Here is a 16,009-nt window from a genome sequence, read left to right on the forward strand (position 1 = left end):
AACAGAGCTCCGTGGGATGTTCAAGGCTTGGGAAATCTTTTTGTAGCCTAAGCCTGCTTTAAATTTCTCAGTAACTTTATCCCTGACCTGTCTAGTGTCTAAATCCAATCGAGAATCTGTGGCAAGATCTGAAAACTGCTGTTCACTAACGCTGTCCATCTAATCTGACTGAGCTGGAGCTGTTTTGCAAAGAAGAATGGGCAAAGATTTCAGTCTGTAGATGTGCAAAGCTGGTAGAGACAGACCCTGAAAGACTGGCAGCTGGAACTGCAGCAAAAGCTGGTTCTACAAAGTATTGACTCAGGAGGTTGAATAATTACGCACACCCCACTTTGTATTAACATTTGTAAAAAATGTTTGGAATCATGTATGATTTCCGTTCCACTTCTCACGTGTGCACCACTTTGTGTTGGTCTTTCATGTGGAATTCCAATAAAATTGATTCATGTTCGTGGCTGTAATGAGACAAAATGTGGAAATGTTCAAGGGGGCCGAATACTTTTGCAAGCCACTGTAAGACAACTGCATTTAATGCAACAATTTATCAGCCTATCTAACAAGGAGCCTACCTATCAGCAAATTAGATGACTAATATAATAACAGTCACTGATGTGTATCCTCAGTTTTACATCAATTTTGTGTTGCTTAATGCATGAAAAATATTTATGAAAAAAAAAAACACAGTGGAAATGTTGTTCTAAACGTTGGTATCAGTATCTGTTCATCCCATTCAAACTCAGTATTGTGACTACCCGGAGCAACACAGACGTGGTCAACATTGGCTCTGATTAATCCTCCACTCAATGGCAAAAAGAGGCATGGGAACAAATTATCATTTAAAGTCAAAGATAAGAATTTTGCTTGAAGTGCAGAGAAAGATGTTAGTGGGGTGGTGGTGATATACCTGCTTAACACTCTGGAAATCAATCTCACTGTCTTGGCAATTTTAAATGAAAAATTCTTAACATGTTTTGAAAAAAACAAAAGTACTTCTTGTTTGACTTCAAACCATAGGGTCAGGGTTCAGGGTCGGGGTTCAGGGTCGGGGTCATCGTTGATCAGAACGGTTATGTTTTAGCAAGTAAAAACAATTATGTTGTTACTTGCGTTACAAAGGTTCTTCAGTTATCTGTGCGGCAGGCAGAACGAAAGGAAAAAATAAATCAGACAAATGTGTATTAATATCTTCCTGCGCACTCGAGCTACAATCAGCTGATTTGAGTTCATGTGCAGGAGGAGGAAAATAGTGGAGCGATCTACAGCAGGTCAAGGCAGACGGCCCCGCCCCTCCCTGAGCCTGGTTCTGCTGGAGGTTTCTTCCTGTTAAAACTGAGTTTTTGCAATATAAAGCGCATTGAGGCGACTGTTGTTGTGATTTGGCGCTGTAGAAATAAAACTGAATTGAAATTGAACTGTAACAAAATCAATGCCGGGTCAGGTTTGTAGCCTCCATTTCTATCTGTTCATGTTTCTGCAGTGATGATCGCTTTGAAGTTTCTTTGGGTAGGTTATAAGCTTAGCTTTGTGTTGCTGGCCGTGTGTTCATACATGAATAGTAAAAGAAAGCTTGTATGTGTGTCCTCATTAGGACAGGGATGTGTGTTGGTGTGTGGAACTGTAGTTTATATTGTTAACTGGTAATTAGGTGACGGTGCACTTCCGGTAAGACATGTTCAGAGTAACGAGAAAGTAATGCTGAGTAGTGTAAGAAATTACTTTCTCTGGTGAGCAATTAACAAATAGTGCACAACCATCACTATCACCAACCACACATTTAGATGGTTTGGTATTGTTTGTTACAGTATTCTGTGATTCTCACCCCATACTTCATAATAGTAGGGTTGAGACTAAATCACCAACAAAATTTGACCTGGTGTTACAAAGGCCCTACTTGAAAAATCACAGAATCTAGAGGCACTAATTTACAGTTTCGATTAGCTTGTAAATAGTCTGTTTTTTTAGAACAGGAACAACTTCCTATGATTCTCATTGTTTTTTGTTTTTGATGCAAAGAACTTAGTTTCTTCACTAGCTAATGGAAATATTGGAACACTTTTAATGCAATCAGCACATTATGTTCACGGTGTATAGTGCACACACGCACACGCACACACACAAATAAATAAATAAAAAAACACATCAGGCTTCAATGAATCAACATGGATGCTGACTCGTGCATATGTTGCGATGATAAGAGCAGAGCACAAAGTGAGAAAATGAATCTTAACCTAGACCAGGCATACTCTTTTGTTGGATCTCTGCTTGAAGGCCATACATAATAAAAACATGACGCCATCACCAGTTCATCAGCAGTTCTCAGTGTAAACGGGTTTTACATTGATAAAACCCTACAGAGGGACATCAGGTTCCAACTGTGCCTTCTGGAGAGTGCAGATAGAAGAGAAGGAAAAGATGAAGTGGATACTGAGGTTTACAGAAAACCATTTACACAGATCACTACCTGCTGTCAGATTCACATCATCTGATGGAGCTCAAACTGGAAGTAATCTGGACGCACCTCCACTGGCAGTGACCGTATCAACAAAAATAACAGTTGCCTAAAACTCAAGTAACATCCAGCTTTGCAAGCCTGGAGTTACACTCACTGAGCTTTCATTAAAAAGCATCCAAAAGGAGCTGGAGAAAAATAAACAAGACAAAGCAGACCATAGTGAGACACGAACATATTGTCTTTCAGTGTGTGGCTCTGTGGATTTGGGCTTTTTCCCAAATGCAAAATTACTATGTTTTTGTTTTTTTTCAGAATTGGCAATATGCTGAGATAAAGCCTGGCTAAACATTACCAAGGAGGGGACACCTGCACATTAGTGAGTCTGAACAGAACACCCACAAACAAATGCAATTCTAGCCAGACATTTGCACTAATGAACACAATCCAGCACATTTACAGCTGCAAGGTCTCAAATAAAAGAGCAAACTGAAGCTGGTGGTCAGTCGTGCTGACCCATGGACCCTTCAGTTCCCCTACACTAAGCTTCTCCTATTGACTCAGATGCAGTTCATACAGGTTGTACATCAAATTTCCCCAAATTTTATATCAGAAATGATTAAAAAAATGCTATTCTACATAGAAGTAAATTCAGGAACAAAGACTGGGAACATGTTGATGATGTATCCTGTACTTTGGGGCATGTACCAGTTTTGCATTCAATGAAATCATTTCCCTTTTCCTTCTTTGAATTTCTTCCTTGGCTAGATAAATGTAGTCGTGGGCTGTGTGCGCTCAGGTGTTTGGAGCTGACCAATAGGAGCAGCTTTAGCAGGTAAGTTTGCAGGACGTGTTGCTGATCTGAACTGTGGAGCAAAACCGGTTCGAGGGCTGAGGTAAGAATATCAGGCACACTGAGAAGAGCAGGTCTGTCTTCGATTCCTATTTTAAGCATAATTTCGAGAACACAGCTTTGGCCATCTTTGTTGAAATTCAGTACTGTGTGTTCTGCACTACACAGTATGAAAGCAGTTCTCTGTGTGATTTCACAGTTTGAATCGTAATAATCTTTTATTAAACAATTTCAGTTTTATTATTATTTGCTTGAAAATGCAATAATGGAGAGGAAAGAGCAGAATCACAGCGATTCTGCAAGACTACCAAAGTCCAAAAGAAGGGAGTAATCTTATCTCTAGCTGTTACCTTTTCCTGCTGCTGACACCCTTAATCTTATTTCCACCAAATATAAAAGCCAATAATCTGTCTCTAAAGCTGATCCACTATATGGCTGCATTTTGCTTCACAGTGTGATTTCTACCTGCAGCAGTGTGTCACCATGTCTCTCTGTAATTTTAACATAATTGCATTCATTACCCAGTCTGCACACCTACGTCTTATTGTAAGCTCCAGCTTGACCCAAACTTCATTTGGAGCACAACTCCCTGGGCAATTGTAATTGATGTGCACTTGCTCTTCGTGTTCCTCGGCAAACACTTGTTAATAGAGCAGGACAGCTCAAGACCTCGCTGTAATCACAAGTGTTTAGCGCTCATTCTTTGTACTCACTTCATCACCATGCCTAATTAGAATCAATAAACATGGTGAGCAAACATTAATCATCAGGGCTTTCGCTATTTCCTTTTACAGACCAAAGCCCAGAGGGTGAGGTGTCTTAACCTCATCTTTGCCACCGTCCCACAAACCTGCTTTTAGAACCGCTCTCGAGCACAGTGCTGGATATTCCATAGATATAGCTAGGGTGCTGTCAGGAATAAAACCCCTTTGAAATTGCCATGAAGCTTTTGAAGCCCGTGTCCCACTGCTCAGCTCGCTGAGGGTTTTCATCTCTCCCCATCTCTCCTCATTTGCAGAGCTCTCAGGGCCTCACTGAGCAGCTGTAATGAACTCCAAGGGAAAAAAAATGAAAAGAATCCATAGAGGGGAGGACTGTAATGGACAGCCAGTCAGTCATGCACTGTATATGCTGGAGGTTGCTATATGCAAACAAGCTGCTTGTAATAATCTACAAATCTGTTTTAGAACAGCGGGGTTTGTTACTCATTTTCAAACATATTGTTCAATACTGAAGGGGAGAGGCATCGGAAAGGGGAGATGCGTACCCTCTTTATCCTGCAAAGGAATGCACTACCCCACTAAGCTTCAGCTTCGCAGCTCTGGTCGTAATGGGTGTTGTTCATTTTTTATCTGAGCGGATTTGAGGAGGCCACCCATAAGCTAGCTCACAACAGGCGATGGAAGCTTTCACCAGCAAACGGAAATGAGTGACAAACACTGAAAAGCAGAATGGGGAATGGGAAGATCAGAAATGAGGTGTTTTATCAGGCTGATAAAAACTGTATGGACTACCACCAGGACAGAAACAGCTGTAATGGAGACAGACTGTCAGAAAATGGTCTTACAAATTCTTGGGCTGATGAATAGTTAAAAAAACAAAAGCAAAACCCTTCAATTTACCCAAAAGATGCAGACTTCCATTTGCGACAGGGGTAACTCCTTCTACATGGAGGGGCAAAAAGGTTTAGAGGGATCTCAGAGACTTCTACGGGCAATGAGGCGTGCCGCCTGCAACATAAAAAGAGAGAGGCATGTTGAAGTGGTTCATAATGCACATTTTGTGAAGTTCAAGAAATTATAGCAGCACATTTTCACTCAGAACCAGACAGCAAGTGATGCATGGGCGATGACATGTTGCAGCATGAACTGTGGTGTACTGTATAGCAAGAAGGGCAGCCGGCTCACTCCCGCCAAGCTGAATGTTGTGCTTGGCAGAAAGAGAGATTACTTCAGTCCACTGCCTGCAGCATTTTAATGCCTTCGAATCAGAGCTGAGAACTCGCATATATGCACAGTGGGCTGAATCAGCACACAGAGCTCTGAGCCAGGTAGAGAGCAGAGAGAGGAAGAGGAGGAGGAGGAGGGAGGCAGGAGCTGAGGCGTGATCGAAATGTACCAGGCTGAGAGTAACGTGAGACGATACCAGAGGACAGGAAGGAAGAAGAAGACAAGAGGAAGCGGTTCAATTACTCTCTATTATCTACACTGTTAGCATCAATGACCTTCATAGCTCCAATCTGAAGTGTCAGTTACTGTCTATAGTAATTACCAACTTTGTCATATTTTAAGAAAATTATTTAAAGGTGCTGCACGTAATACAGAAACCCGAGGAGTTGTGAAGTGTCGTATTTAAATTAGAATCACTTTCATATCCACTGTACAAAGTCATCATCTGTGGCTATTTTCTCCAAGAACATCTTTGTACGTCTTGTATAAACCCACTGTATCGCGCACGCACGCACGCACACACGCACACACACACACACACACACACACGCACACCAAGCTGCTCATTTTATAAATAAATGATGATTGTTTCAGTTCTTTCCAGGAGCCTGTGCCTAAAGTACAGAGGAGGAAGTTCACCTTCAGGATTTCTAACCCGTGTAAAAGATGAACAGATCCACTGTGGCATCATGCATTGCTTAATGAAATCCTGTCGTTAAGCCACGAGCTGAGTGGCTTTTTTGGCTGTCACCATCTTCGAGTTTTCACACCACACATGACAAGCAAGGTTTGGATCAGACAGGGAAACTCTGACGGAAGATTTAAAACTAGCAACTGAGACCATAAAATCATCAAGAAAGTGTTTGCTTAGATTACTTATCTCTTCCTAAATGTAACCAGGCAGGTTTTGATTCCTAAACTAAACCAAAATGTGTCTGAAAAGTAAAATGAACAAAAAACAACAACTCACCACCAAAATCTAAATATAATAAATCACGATAACCTCATATTTTACACAAAACATGAACTCCAGTCTTCTCTCTGGCCCATTTGTCTGCTATGTTTTCCTCCCCATGTGGGTGTTAATGCTAACGTATTTCTTTAAGTCATCACAACAAGCAAACTACCCAGTACCTGAACGTTTGACCTGGTTTACAAAAAATGCAAAAATGTGGCAATACTTTGCTTAATTTATATTACATTACAATATATTAGCTGGGATGTATTTATGAAAGGACAGGCTAACCCATATGGAAAAGATAAATATAAATCCTATAAAGTTTGTATCTGTCTTGTGTGGAACTTGTATGAAAAGCATATAAGAGTGAAAACAGATATAAGATCCCCTGAAAAATTATATAATGAAACTTGTATGTTTTGGATACTTACTAAAACAATATATGAAAGTAATGAGAAAGTGGCCACTTTCATGAGTAAATCATGTAAGTTTTTACTATTTCTTTTCCATATTGGAAATACTGCCAATCCCTAATAAGTCAAAAGTCTGATATTTCTCTGAGGTACAAGTAACGACTCAGTTGAATTGGGCAGATTGAGATCATGTTCTCATAACTGAAATAGGATTTTGGAATTGGTGGGTTGAAATAAAAAAAATTCTGAAATCCACCAAGCAACAATGACATCATAGAGCGAGGACACTTGGGCGGCATGGTGTTGTGCGGATTAGCACAATCATCTTAACAACAGTGTTCTCTCTGTGCTTGTTTCTTTTACATGCAGCTCTGGTGTGCATGTTAGCTTAACTGGGGATTCTAAATTGTTCGTAGGTGTGGATGCAAAACAGATAAAGTGCTGTTTGATTATATAATGTGGCCTGAAGTATAGAGCACTCTGAATGGCCAGTAACACAAGAAAAGTGTTATTTACATGTCTTTCATTTCAAAGAGCATACACTTGTTCATAGAGCATGTTGTTCACAAAATGTTTTTGTGCAAATAACCTCGCAGGATCCCAGAGAGTCAAGTCAAGGCTTTGCTAAACAACGAGGAGTGAGGAGGCAAGGTGGGATCAGGAACCAGCCATCGGGGCGAATACTATACTGCCCATAAATAAACCAGCTATACATCTCCCCTCGGTGTCTAATTGCTGCACCTAGCTGAGAAATGGAAGCAGTAGACACTTGTCATTGAATCCCTTACAGTGAGGACTGATGCCAACTGGTCCACTAGATAATGTGCTGCTATCGGATGCTGAGGACGTGCTGGTCAGCTGACAGTACTGAGCCTGTTCACACTGTACGCTCACAAGTCCTGACCTCCAAACGTAGCAAATGTACTTTCAAGGGAGGTTTACCTCACAGAGGGATTTTAAAGACTTTCCCAAGTTCTGAGAATAAAATGTGCTATGTTCTTTTTTTTTTTAAGTCCTTGCAAAGTCATTCTTTGGGGACTGATATTTTCCTGTCTCTCTACCCTGTGTGATACTCCCACATGCATCAATCACACAGAAACAGAGCATTTTCTGGTGTCAGAAGAGCTCTGTAAGCAGCAGTGCAAACGCAGAACTGATGCTTAAATGGAATGCAGCAAATTAGATTGGGCTTGATGAACTTGTAAACCTTTGAGCTTAGGCAGAATTAACTTCAAGAGGTATTTCTGTAAGGCTGATACATAGACAAGCATAAAAAATTGCTTTGATCAGCTTGATATAAGCACAAGACTGTATGTGAGGAATACCAATAATGGTTTAACATGGAAAGGACGACGATTTTCAATAGGATTCCTAAATAAAGCTAAATAAATATTTGTCTTGATGCATGCTCAATCATCCAGGTAAGCAAATCTCCCAAAGTTGATTCTGTTCATCTGGACGTAGTGTTTCATCATCATCCAAGTGACTTCTTCAGTCTCAGCTGACTGCAGGTTCCCCCAACCTTATAAACAGTACATTTGCGCAATGACTGAAACTAGCACCACTGAATGAACAATGGGCTGGGAGGTCGGTTCCTTGATCATTAATATGATCATAAACAGATATTCCACTGTGGTAGATTCCTACACATCTAACTTAGAAAGTCAGCTTCTGCAAATCTCCCTACAGGGAAGGAGGCAACCTTGTTCATTCACTGAGATCAGCAGCACACTTTCCAGTTGGAGAGTTAAAAAATGACTCTGTAATGTTTTACAGTATCATGAACTGCAAGTTCTAACTTGTGAATGATGCAGTGAGGGTTGATCTTTTTTTTTTTTAATGCAGCTGCACCGTCACACAAAGGCATCAAACTGTGCACATAATTTCTTCAAAGCTTTGCAGCAAGAGTTTCTGCATGATGTCTCAGGCAGAGACCCTGGTGCAAAGCTGCAATTCAATAAGATGAAATACCCAGCTGCACATGTCACTATTGTTGGGAATTCTGAGGTCAATTATGCAGTATTCCAACGTTCTGAATCCGGTTTGTCTTTTATTTAGGTGTCACTCTGAAATGTTAGTGCTTTGGCTTAATGCAAAGCTGGAACATCCATACACACAGAGCACTGAAAGTGAAAGTTTGTCATTTGACTGATGTTTGTGGTGTAGATCGTTTCAAGATACCGGGCTGAAAAATAGTTGTTTAATGATTTGAAACACTTAAGTATAACAGATATCTGAAAAACTAAGAAATCAAATGCTTCCTTACTTCAGTGTACATATACACAGTGCTTAACAACTTTATCAGGAGAAAACACATAGAAATGTGTCAAAAACTTGTTTGGAAATACAATTTAATATTAATTTTTTTAGACTTAAATTTGAGCTGGCACATCAGAATCATCTGAGAACTCAGAAATGAATCAAGGACAGCATTCAAACACTAAGGCTAATATTTTTTATAGTCCCAATTCAAAGCATTCTCATTATTCTAATAAGCAGATAATTTCTGGTTTGACAGTGTTCAGTCTGATGTGTCCTCTTCACCTTGGTGAAAAAAGTAAAAGTAAATGTAAATCCTCTGAAGGCACCGCACTTGTGATTGGAAGACCCTGTGTAAAATGTAAAGCAGCACAGTAGTGTGCTGTGTGGATAAACATGCCCTACAGGACAAATGGGTTGTGGTCTTCTGTGACCTGGAGCTGCCAGTAATAATCTCTCCTCCGTGGAGGTTAAGTCCTGGAGGAAGATTTCCCACTGCCACCACATAAGCCTTCTGTTATCACAGGAATGCAGGTTCTGCAATCGCTAAACACTTCCTCCCAAAACCTGTAAACTACAAAGTCTTACAAAGTGCTTTCAAGGACTAATTGAGCGCAGTAATTGGGGGATATGCTAGATAATCATTTACAGACCCACACAAACATAATCAACATATACATACACTGGTTCAGATTTGAGGAAAGACCCACCGCTATCAACACCTCCTCAAAATACCACATGTCTAAGTTTAGAATTGCAAAATAATACAGAGGTACTGTTAAAGTGATAGGTCATTTTTTTCACACTATTATCAGACACTAAATAAGCCAGCTCTGGTGTTACAGTACGAATGGTAGTGTCAGGAGAGTTTTTCATTACACTATATTGCTATACTGCTATCATCAAATATACAAAATGACAAGCTTATCCAAGTTAACAGCAATGAAATTGTTTGGGGAGGGAGATTCCTTCCTCCTGTTTCAATCAGTGCTAGTTTATTTTTTATCCTCAGTAGGAATAAAATTTCCCAAAACACCACAAACTGATTGACAATATTAAAAAGTCTAAAATGAAAAGAACAACCAAATCATAAAATGACTGTCAGCTTCATTCAACTTTTAAATTCACATTAAGCCAAAGATTGATGTGAATGTTACTGTTTTAGAGTGAAAAATTGCCCCGAACTCTTAGAAATATTCCTACTGTGCCAACCACATGCCTAATCTTTGACACCAGAATTCCCTGCAAATGTAAAATCTTCAGCTTATTCTTTCATTTTATTAAATTGCAGCTATGCACTGGGCTGCTCCCTGCAGCATCCTGCAGTTATAAGAAGCACCTCTGAAGAAACTACAAACACGGGTTGTTGGCTTTACAAACAGTAGTGCTGCTGCGGCGCTGGGTCCATATAGCGGAGTAGGCACGCTCCAATGTGAAAATATCAACCATAACCATAACCAATTATTCACTTGATCATTCAGAAATGAGAACTTAGAGTCCAAGAATTTGTAGAAGAAATTTACAGAGCATTATTAACTCAAACTGGAAGTCAGTCTAAATCTGACATGTAGATGTCTACTGTGGCAGAATATTTATTTATTCGTTCATAAATTATATAAATTATATAAGTACAAAGTGTTACATCACTGCCTACTATGTAAGGGTTGGTTGCTGGCTGCTGTCATCTGTCATAAAGAAGTAAAATGAGATAATCAGACGTGTTTTGTTAAAGGCTACTCACTGTCGTAGCATATAATGGTGAATAGACTGTAAAATAATGAAATAATGTTTTTGTAAAAGTTAAAAGTTATCTAAATTCTGTGGACCCCTAAACTGTTTAACATCAGGCAAATAAAGACATAACTGGGAAAAAAAAAAATCAATGAATCAAATGGTCAATGAAATCTCTATGATATTGGTGAATCTAATAATAACAATATATGATGGAGAGGTTAAAGTTGCCTGAAATGATCTGGAACAGTGTTCTGCCACCTTCAGTCAATGAGCAATAAAACTGACACACATTTGATCTATATTATTGTAATGATCTTTTTTTCATGATGGCATGGAGATACTTTGCTCAGAGATAAAAAAAATAAATAAATAAAAGCATCTCATGACCCACTTACACTCTCAACAGATCCTTTTTTTCTTTTTATCCCTGTGATGTGTTCATGGTACAGATTTAAAGCTACAGCTGGTGTTTCATCAACCAGTTAATGCCACTAAAGAGGAGCGAGCGAGTAACAGATTCTTAAGTTGCAGGTAATTTCAAACAGCTTTTAAAGCAGCTGAAGAAATATTACTAAACACAAAAACTGTTTCTGTGCAGTTTTTCACTAGTGTGCAGTTGCTGTGTTACTCAGGGAGAGAAAAAAACAGATGAATGTGTAACACTGAGAGATGGAGAAAGTTGTAAAAGTGGGATATTGCAAAGATAAGCACTGATCAGCAGGTGAAATTTAGCAAACGCGAAATTTAAATCTTACCGTCCTAATTTATTTTAAAGGTTTTAAATCAAAAACTGATACTTTCTGCTGAATTATGTTTCGTAAAACATCTTGCAAAAAAGAAAAAAAGTAAATTAATGTTATTCAAACTGCATCAAACCTTTATAGTACAGTGTTGTCCAAAGCACTCTGGCTAGCTTGCAGTACTGTGGTGAAGTTTACAATGACACCAGACATGGTTTACAGAGTCAGGCTTCGGTTAGAGTGTAGCAAACATCTATTAAAATAAAAGTTGATGATGATGATTAGATTCACTCATTGACTTCTCCCACTGATCACATGCAGTGTGTCTGTATTATAAAACAGGCACACTGCATCATTACATTTGTCTGTAAATGCAATGTATTATTGTTACTAATCATACGGCTACAACCACGATATTTTGTGAGGTCTCCAAACACGGGTGGAGCATGTTACAGCAGTTGCATATTTTGAAAGTGACCTGTCCCATCCCCCACTGCAGAGGCAACGAGCACTGGTCAGTGAGTTATTTACTTTCAGGGTCATGCATCACTGCAGCCACACTGACTGTACAAAAATAACAATCATCTGCATTTGGTTTCCTGAGGGAGAAGAGAGCAGGGAGAGGAGGAGGGTGTGGGAGGTTGGGGGTCAGGTTCCACTGGTAATGGTGTCGGTGAGGAGTCAATACTGTATGCTCCCTCTCTTAATCAGCACAGTACAACAAGGTCAGCTCCTCTGGAAACTGCTGCACCGTGGCCCATCCAGCACCATCTGTGGTGGTGGTGTCCGAGCCCTGCTGCAGCACACGGGACACAAGAACTTTATCATGGGTGTGTGACGGCACAGTCTTCAGGAAAAAACAACAACAACAATAACAAAAAAAACAAAAAAAACCCCTGTGACTTCTTAACTTGTTCCTGTTGGATGAGTAACATCCGCTAGTTATGTAACACAGAGTCGGCTGTTTGCTGTGCTACTCAAACAACAGGTTTAAGCGGTTTTCCTTTACATAATACAAAAAATCCAAATCTTTTTCTTTCCTCTAGATGATCCGTAAGCATGCTTACTAATGGTATTACTCAAACAAGAGGGCCACAGCTCTCTAATGTCAGATATCCTGATATTCTTTTAGTCTATGGGTTTGTGTTTTCTAAGGCAAATGCTCTTACACAACAGGGAACTCATGTCCTGATAGATTTAAAATATTGACGTGTGCTGATTATGACAAGATCAGATTATTGTTTTTGCTAAAAGTGAAATTTGTAAAAATGGTGATTAATCTGACAGAGTGAAATATTGAAGGAATCCAATTAACCTTTCCTGATTCAGCGTGAGGCTTTTGGAAATCGGCTTTGCTGTGGTGTGCCTCCCACTATCGTTCTCGCCATCTCTTTTCTCTCATCAGCTTTGCATCACTGGAGTCCAGAGGGAGAGACATTTATAAGCCTCAGTAGTAAATACAAAGAGTTAATTATTCATGGAGCCTACTACCCAGTTATTACCATGTAAGGAGGAAGGGGGGGAAAAGGAGGAAAACCTCTCAATTAATTATTGTAGTTTATGGCACTTTCGAGCATGAGTGTCTGGAATCTGTGTTACAGGGGAATCTTTGTTTACAACTGGGCCACTCGGCTGTGTCGTTCGTCATCACCACAGGCTCAAAGAATCGCTTCATAGTGCATTCACTGCCTATATCTCCTTATCCCCCAGGAGCAGATCAAGGAACGGAAAAATAAACAGAGACCTCGTAACACATAAGCACAATTAGGAATGCCAGCCCGTCAGGCAGCGCAGTTCATGAAGGATAACATACAACTTTCAGGGGAACGCCGAACAAAACGGAATGTGTCAAAGAGTCAGGCCTTTACAATTTATCATCCTCTGTCAAACACAATAGCAGAGCTGTATGACGCAAAAATTTCCCCGTTGTGGGATCAATAAAGTCTTATCTTATCTTATGTTGCTGTTCCCGTGGACGTGAGAACTTGCATCCACAGTTTCTCTGAGGAAAACAGTCCTAGTTGCTTCAGAAGTCCATTCCTGCCCTGAGTCAAGCTGTTGTATGTCTCTGCATATTTGGTGCCATAATGACGATTCAAATTTTAAGCAATCTAACAAAGGCAAGAAGCCTAAAAACACTGTTTAAAAAGTAACTTGTTATGGTAGCTTTACAAAAGTTGACACTTCTCATGACAGTATGACTGTCAAGACTTTGGTGTTACCAGTGAGTGCCTTTAGTGTAAGAGGGCTGTTTTTAGAGAAGTTAGACAGAGCAGAGCTGAACACAGTCATGACCGTGGGAAATTTCCTCACACAGGTGTGTTGATGCCACGTGATAGTCCATAACCACTTCTACAGCCAAGTTATCCTTGGGGGTGCTTCTTCTTATACAATGCAATGTCAGCATACAAAACAGTGGATTTCTGCCAGCAGAGCAACTTTTCAGCTGGAATAATATGTAATGCATCAACCCTGTGTGACCTGGTGCGTCAAAGAAGTTAAAAATGGTTCATCCTGCTCTCACCCCAGGGACGAAGGAGACAGCAGGAGGTCAAAGGAAGAAGAGAAGGTTAAAAGTAGACCTGCTGACAGACCTGACTTCTGCTAATTGACACCCTTGGAACACCAGAGGGTTCTGTTGTACTCAGGCTATTGAGAACTGTGGCAACACAGGTCAGGTTCCTGATATATAGTATCTCACAAAAGTGAGTACACTCCTCACATTTTTGTAAATAGTTTGTTTTATTTTTTCATGGGACAACACTGAAGTTATGACACTCTGATACAATGTAAAGTAGTCAGTGTACAGCTTGTACAACAGTGTAAATTTGCTGTCACCTCTAAATAACTCAACATACAGCCATTAATGTCTAAACTGCTGGCAACAAAAGTCCCCCCCTAAGTGAAAATGTCTAAACTGTGCTCAAAGTGTCATTTTTTTGTGTGGCAACCATTATTTTCCAACACTGCCTTAACTCTGTTGATCATGGAGTTCACTAGAGCTTCACAGGGTGCCACTGGAATCCTCTTCCACTCCTCCATGATGACATCACGGACCTGGTGGATGTTAGGGACCCTGCGGTCCTCCACCTTCCATTTGAGGATGCCCCACAGATGTTCAATAGGGTTTAAGTCTGGAGACATGCTTGGTCAGTCCTTTACCCTCAGTTGATTTAGCAGGGCACTGGTCTTTTTGGAGGTGTGTTTGGGATTGTTATCATGTTGGAATATTGTCCTGTTGCCCAGTTTCTGAAGGGAGGGGATCATGCTCTGCTTCAGTATGTCACAGTACATGTTGGCATTCATGGTTCCCTCAATTAACTGTAGCTCCCCGCACCAGCAGCACTCATGCAGCCCCAAACAATGACATCCCACCACCATGCTTGACTGTAGCCAAGACACACTTGTCTTTGTACTCCTCACCGGGTTGTCACCACACACCCCTGACACCATCTGAACCAAATAAGTTTATCTTGGTCTCATCAGACCACAGGTAATCCGTGTCCTTAGTCTGCTTGTCTTCAGCAAAATGTTCTGGTCTTTCTTGTACATTATCTTTGTAACGTGGGACCCAAGAAACATACGCTGGAGCGAATATGATGACAGCAGAACTTTTATTTAATACTGTGGTTTGTTTACTGGGACACAGACACTCCCGCTCTCTCTCTGCTGTCACGTCCGCTTCGCCCCTCCGACTGTCACTGCCGACATATAAAGAGACACAATCACTGTCAGATCCCAGCACACCTGTTCACCCCGCCCCTGGGCCGCCCCGGGAGCTCACTGCATCACCCCTCCTCTGCAGCTGGCCAGAGACCACACCCACGCCACAATCTTTAGACGAGGCTTCCTTCTGGGACGACAGCCATGTGATGCAGTGTGTGGCGTATGGTGTGAGCACTGACAGGCTGACCCTCCACGCCTTCTGCAGCAATGCTGGTAGCACTCACACATCTGTTTTCAAAAGACAACCTCTGGATATGACGCTGAGCACGTGCGCTCAACTTCTTTGGTCGACCATGGTGAAGGTTGTTCTGAGTGGAACCTGTCCTGTTAAACCGCTGTATGGTCTTGACCACCGTGCTGCAGCTCAGTCTCAGGGTGTTGAGTATATTCTTATAGCCTAGGCCATCTTTATGTAGAGAAACATTTCTCTTTTCCACATCCTCAGAGAATTCTTTGCCATGATGTGCCATGTTAGACTTCCAGTGACCAGTATGAGAGAGTGTGAGAGCAATAACACCAGATTCCACACACCTTCTCTGCACTGGAGACTTTGTAACACTAACGAGCCACATGACAACAGGAAGGGAAATTGAGCACAGTTTGGACATTTTCACTTAAGGTTGTACTCACTTTGTTGCCAGCAGTTTAGACATTAATGGATGTGTGTTGAGTTATTTAGAGGTGACAGCAAATTTACACTGTTGTACAGGCTGTACACTGACTACTTTACATTGTATCAAAGTGTCATATCTTCAGTGTTATAGAACAAAATATTTACAAAAATGTGAGGAGTGTACTGACGTTTGTGAGATGCTGTATATACATATACAGAGAGTGCAGAATTATTAGGCAAATGAGTATTTTGTCCACATCATCCTCTTCATGCATGTTGTCTTACTCCAAGCTGTATAGGCTCGAAAGCCTACTA

The 16,009-nt window shown here is 40.7% G+C and overlaps 1 protein-coding gene across 5 annotated transcripts in view; it reads right to left on the minus strand.

Moving 5' to 3' along the window:
* Positions 1–16,009, minus strand: part of iqsec1b (IQ motif and Sec7 domain ArfGEF 1b) — a 234,192-nt gene that overhangs the window by 135,959 nt on the left and 82,224 nt on the right. For 3 of the 5 annotated variants that reach the window (XM_005726693.2, XM_005726692.2, XM_005726700.2), the window contains one exon: positions 4,925–5,032. The exons of the other annotated variants lie outside the window; for them this stretch is intronic. In XM_005726693.2, the coding sequence (XP_005726750.1) occupies positions 4,925–5,032 (108 nt within the window). The remainder of the gene's footprint in view (positions 1–4,924; positions 5,033–16,009) is intronic. 5 annotated transcript variants of the gene reach the window in all.

Source organism: Pundamilia nyererei, unplaced genomic scaffold (assembly GCF_000239375.1).
Source record: "Pundamilia nyererei isolate P.nyererei 1_Seehausen unplaced genomic scaffold, PunNye1.0 scaffold00021, whole genome shotgun sequence".
In the NCBI taxonomy this organism is placed as follows: Eukaryota; Metazoa; Chordata; class Actinopteri; order Cichliformes; family Cichlidae; genus Pundamilia; species Pundamilia nyererei.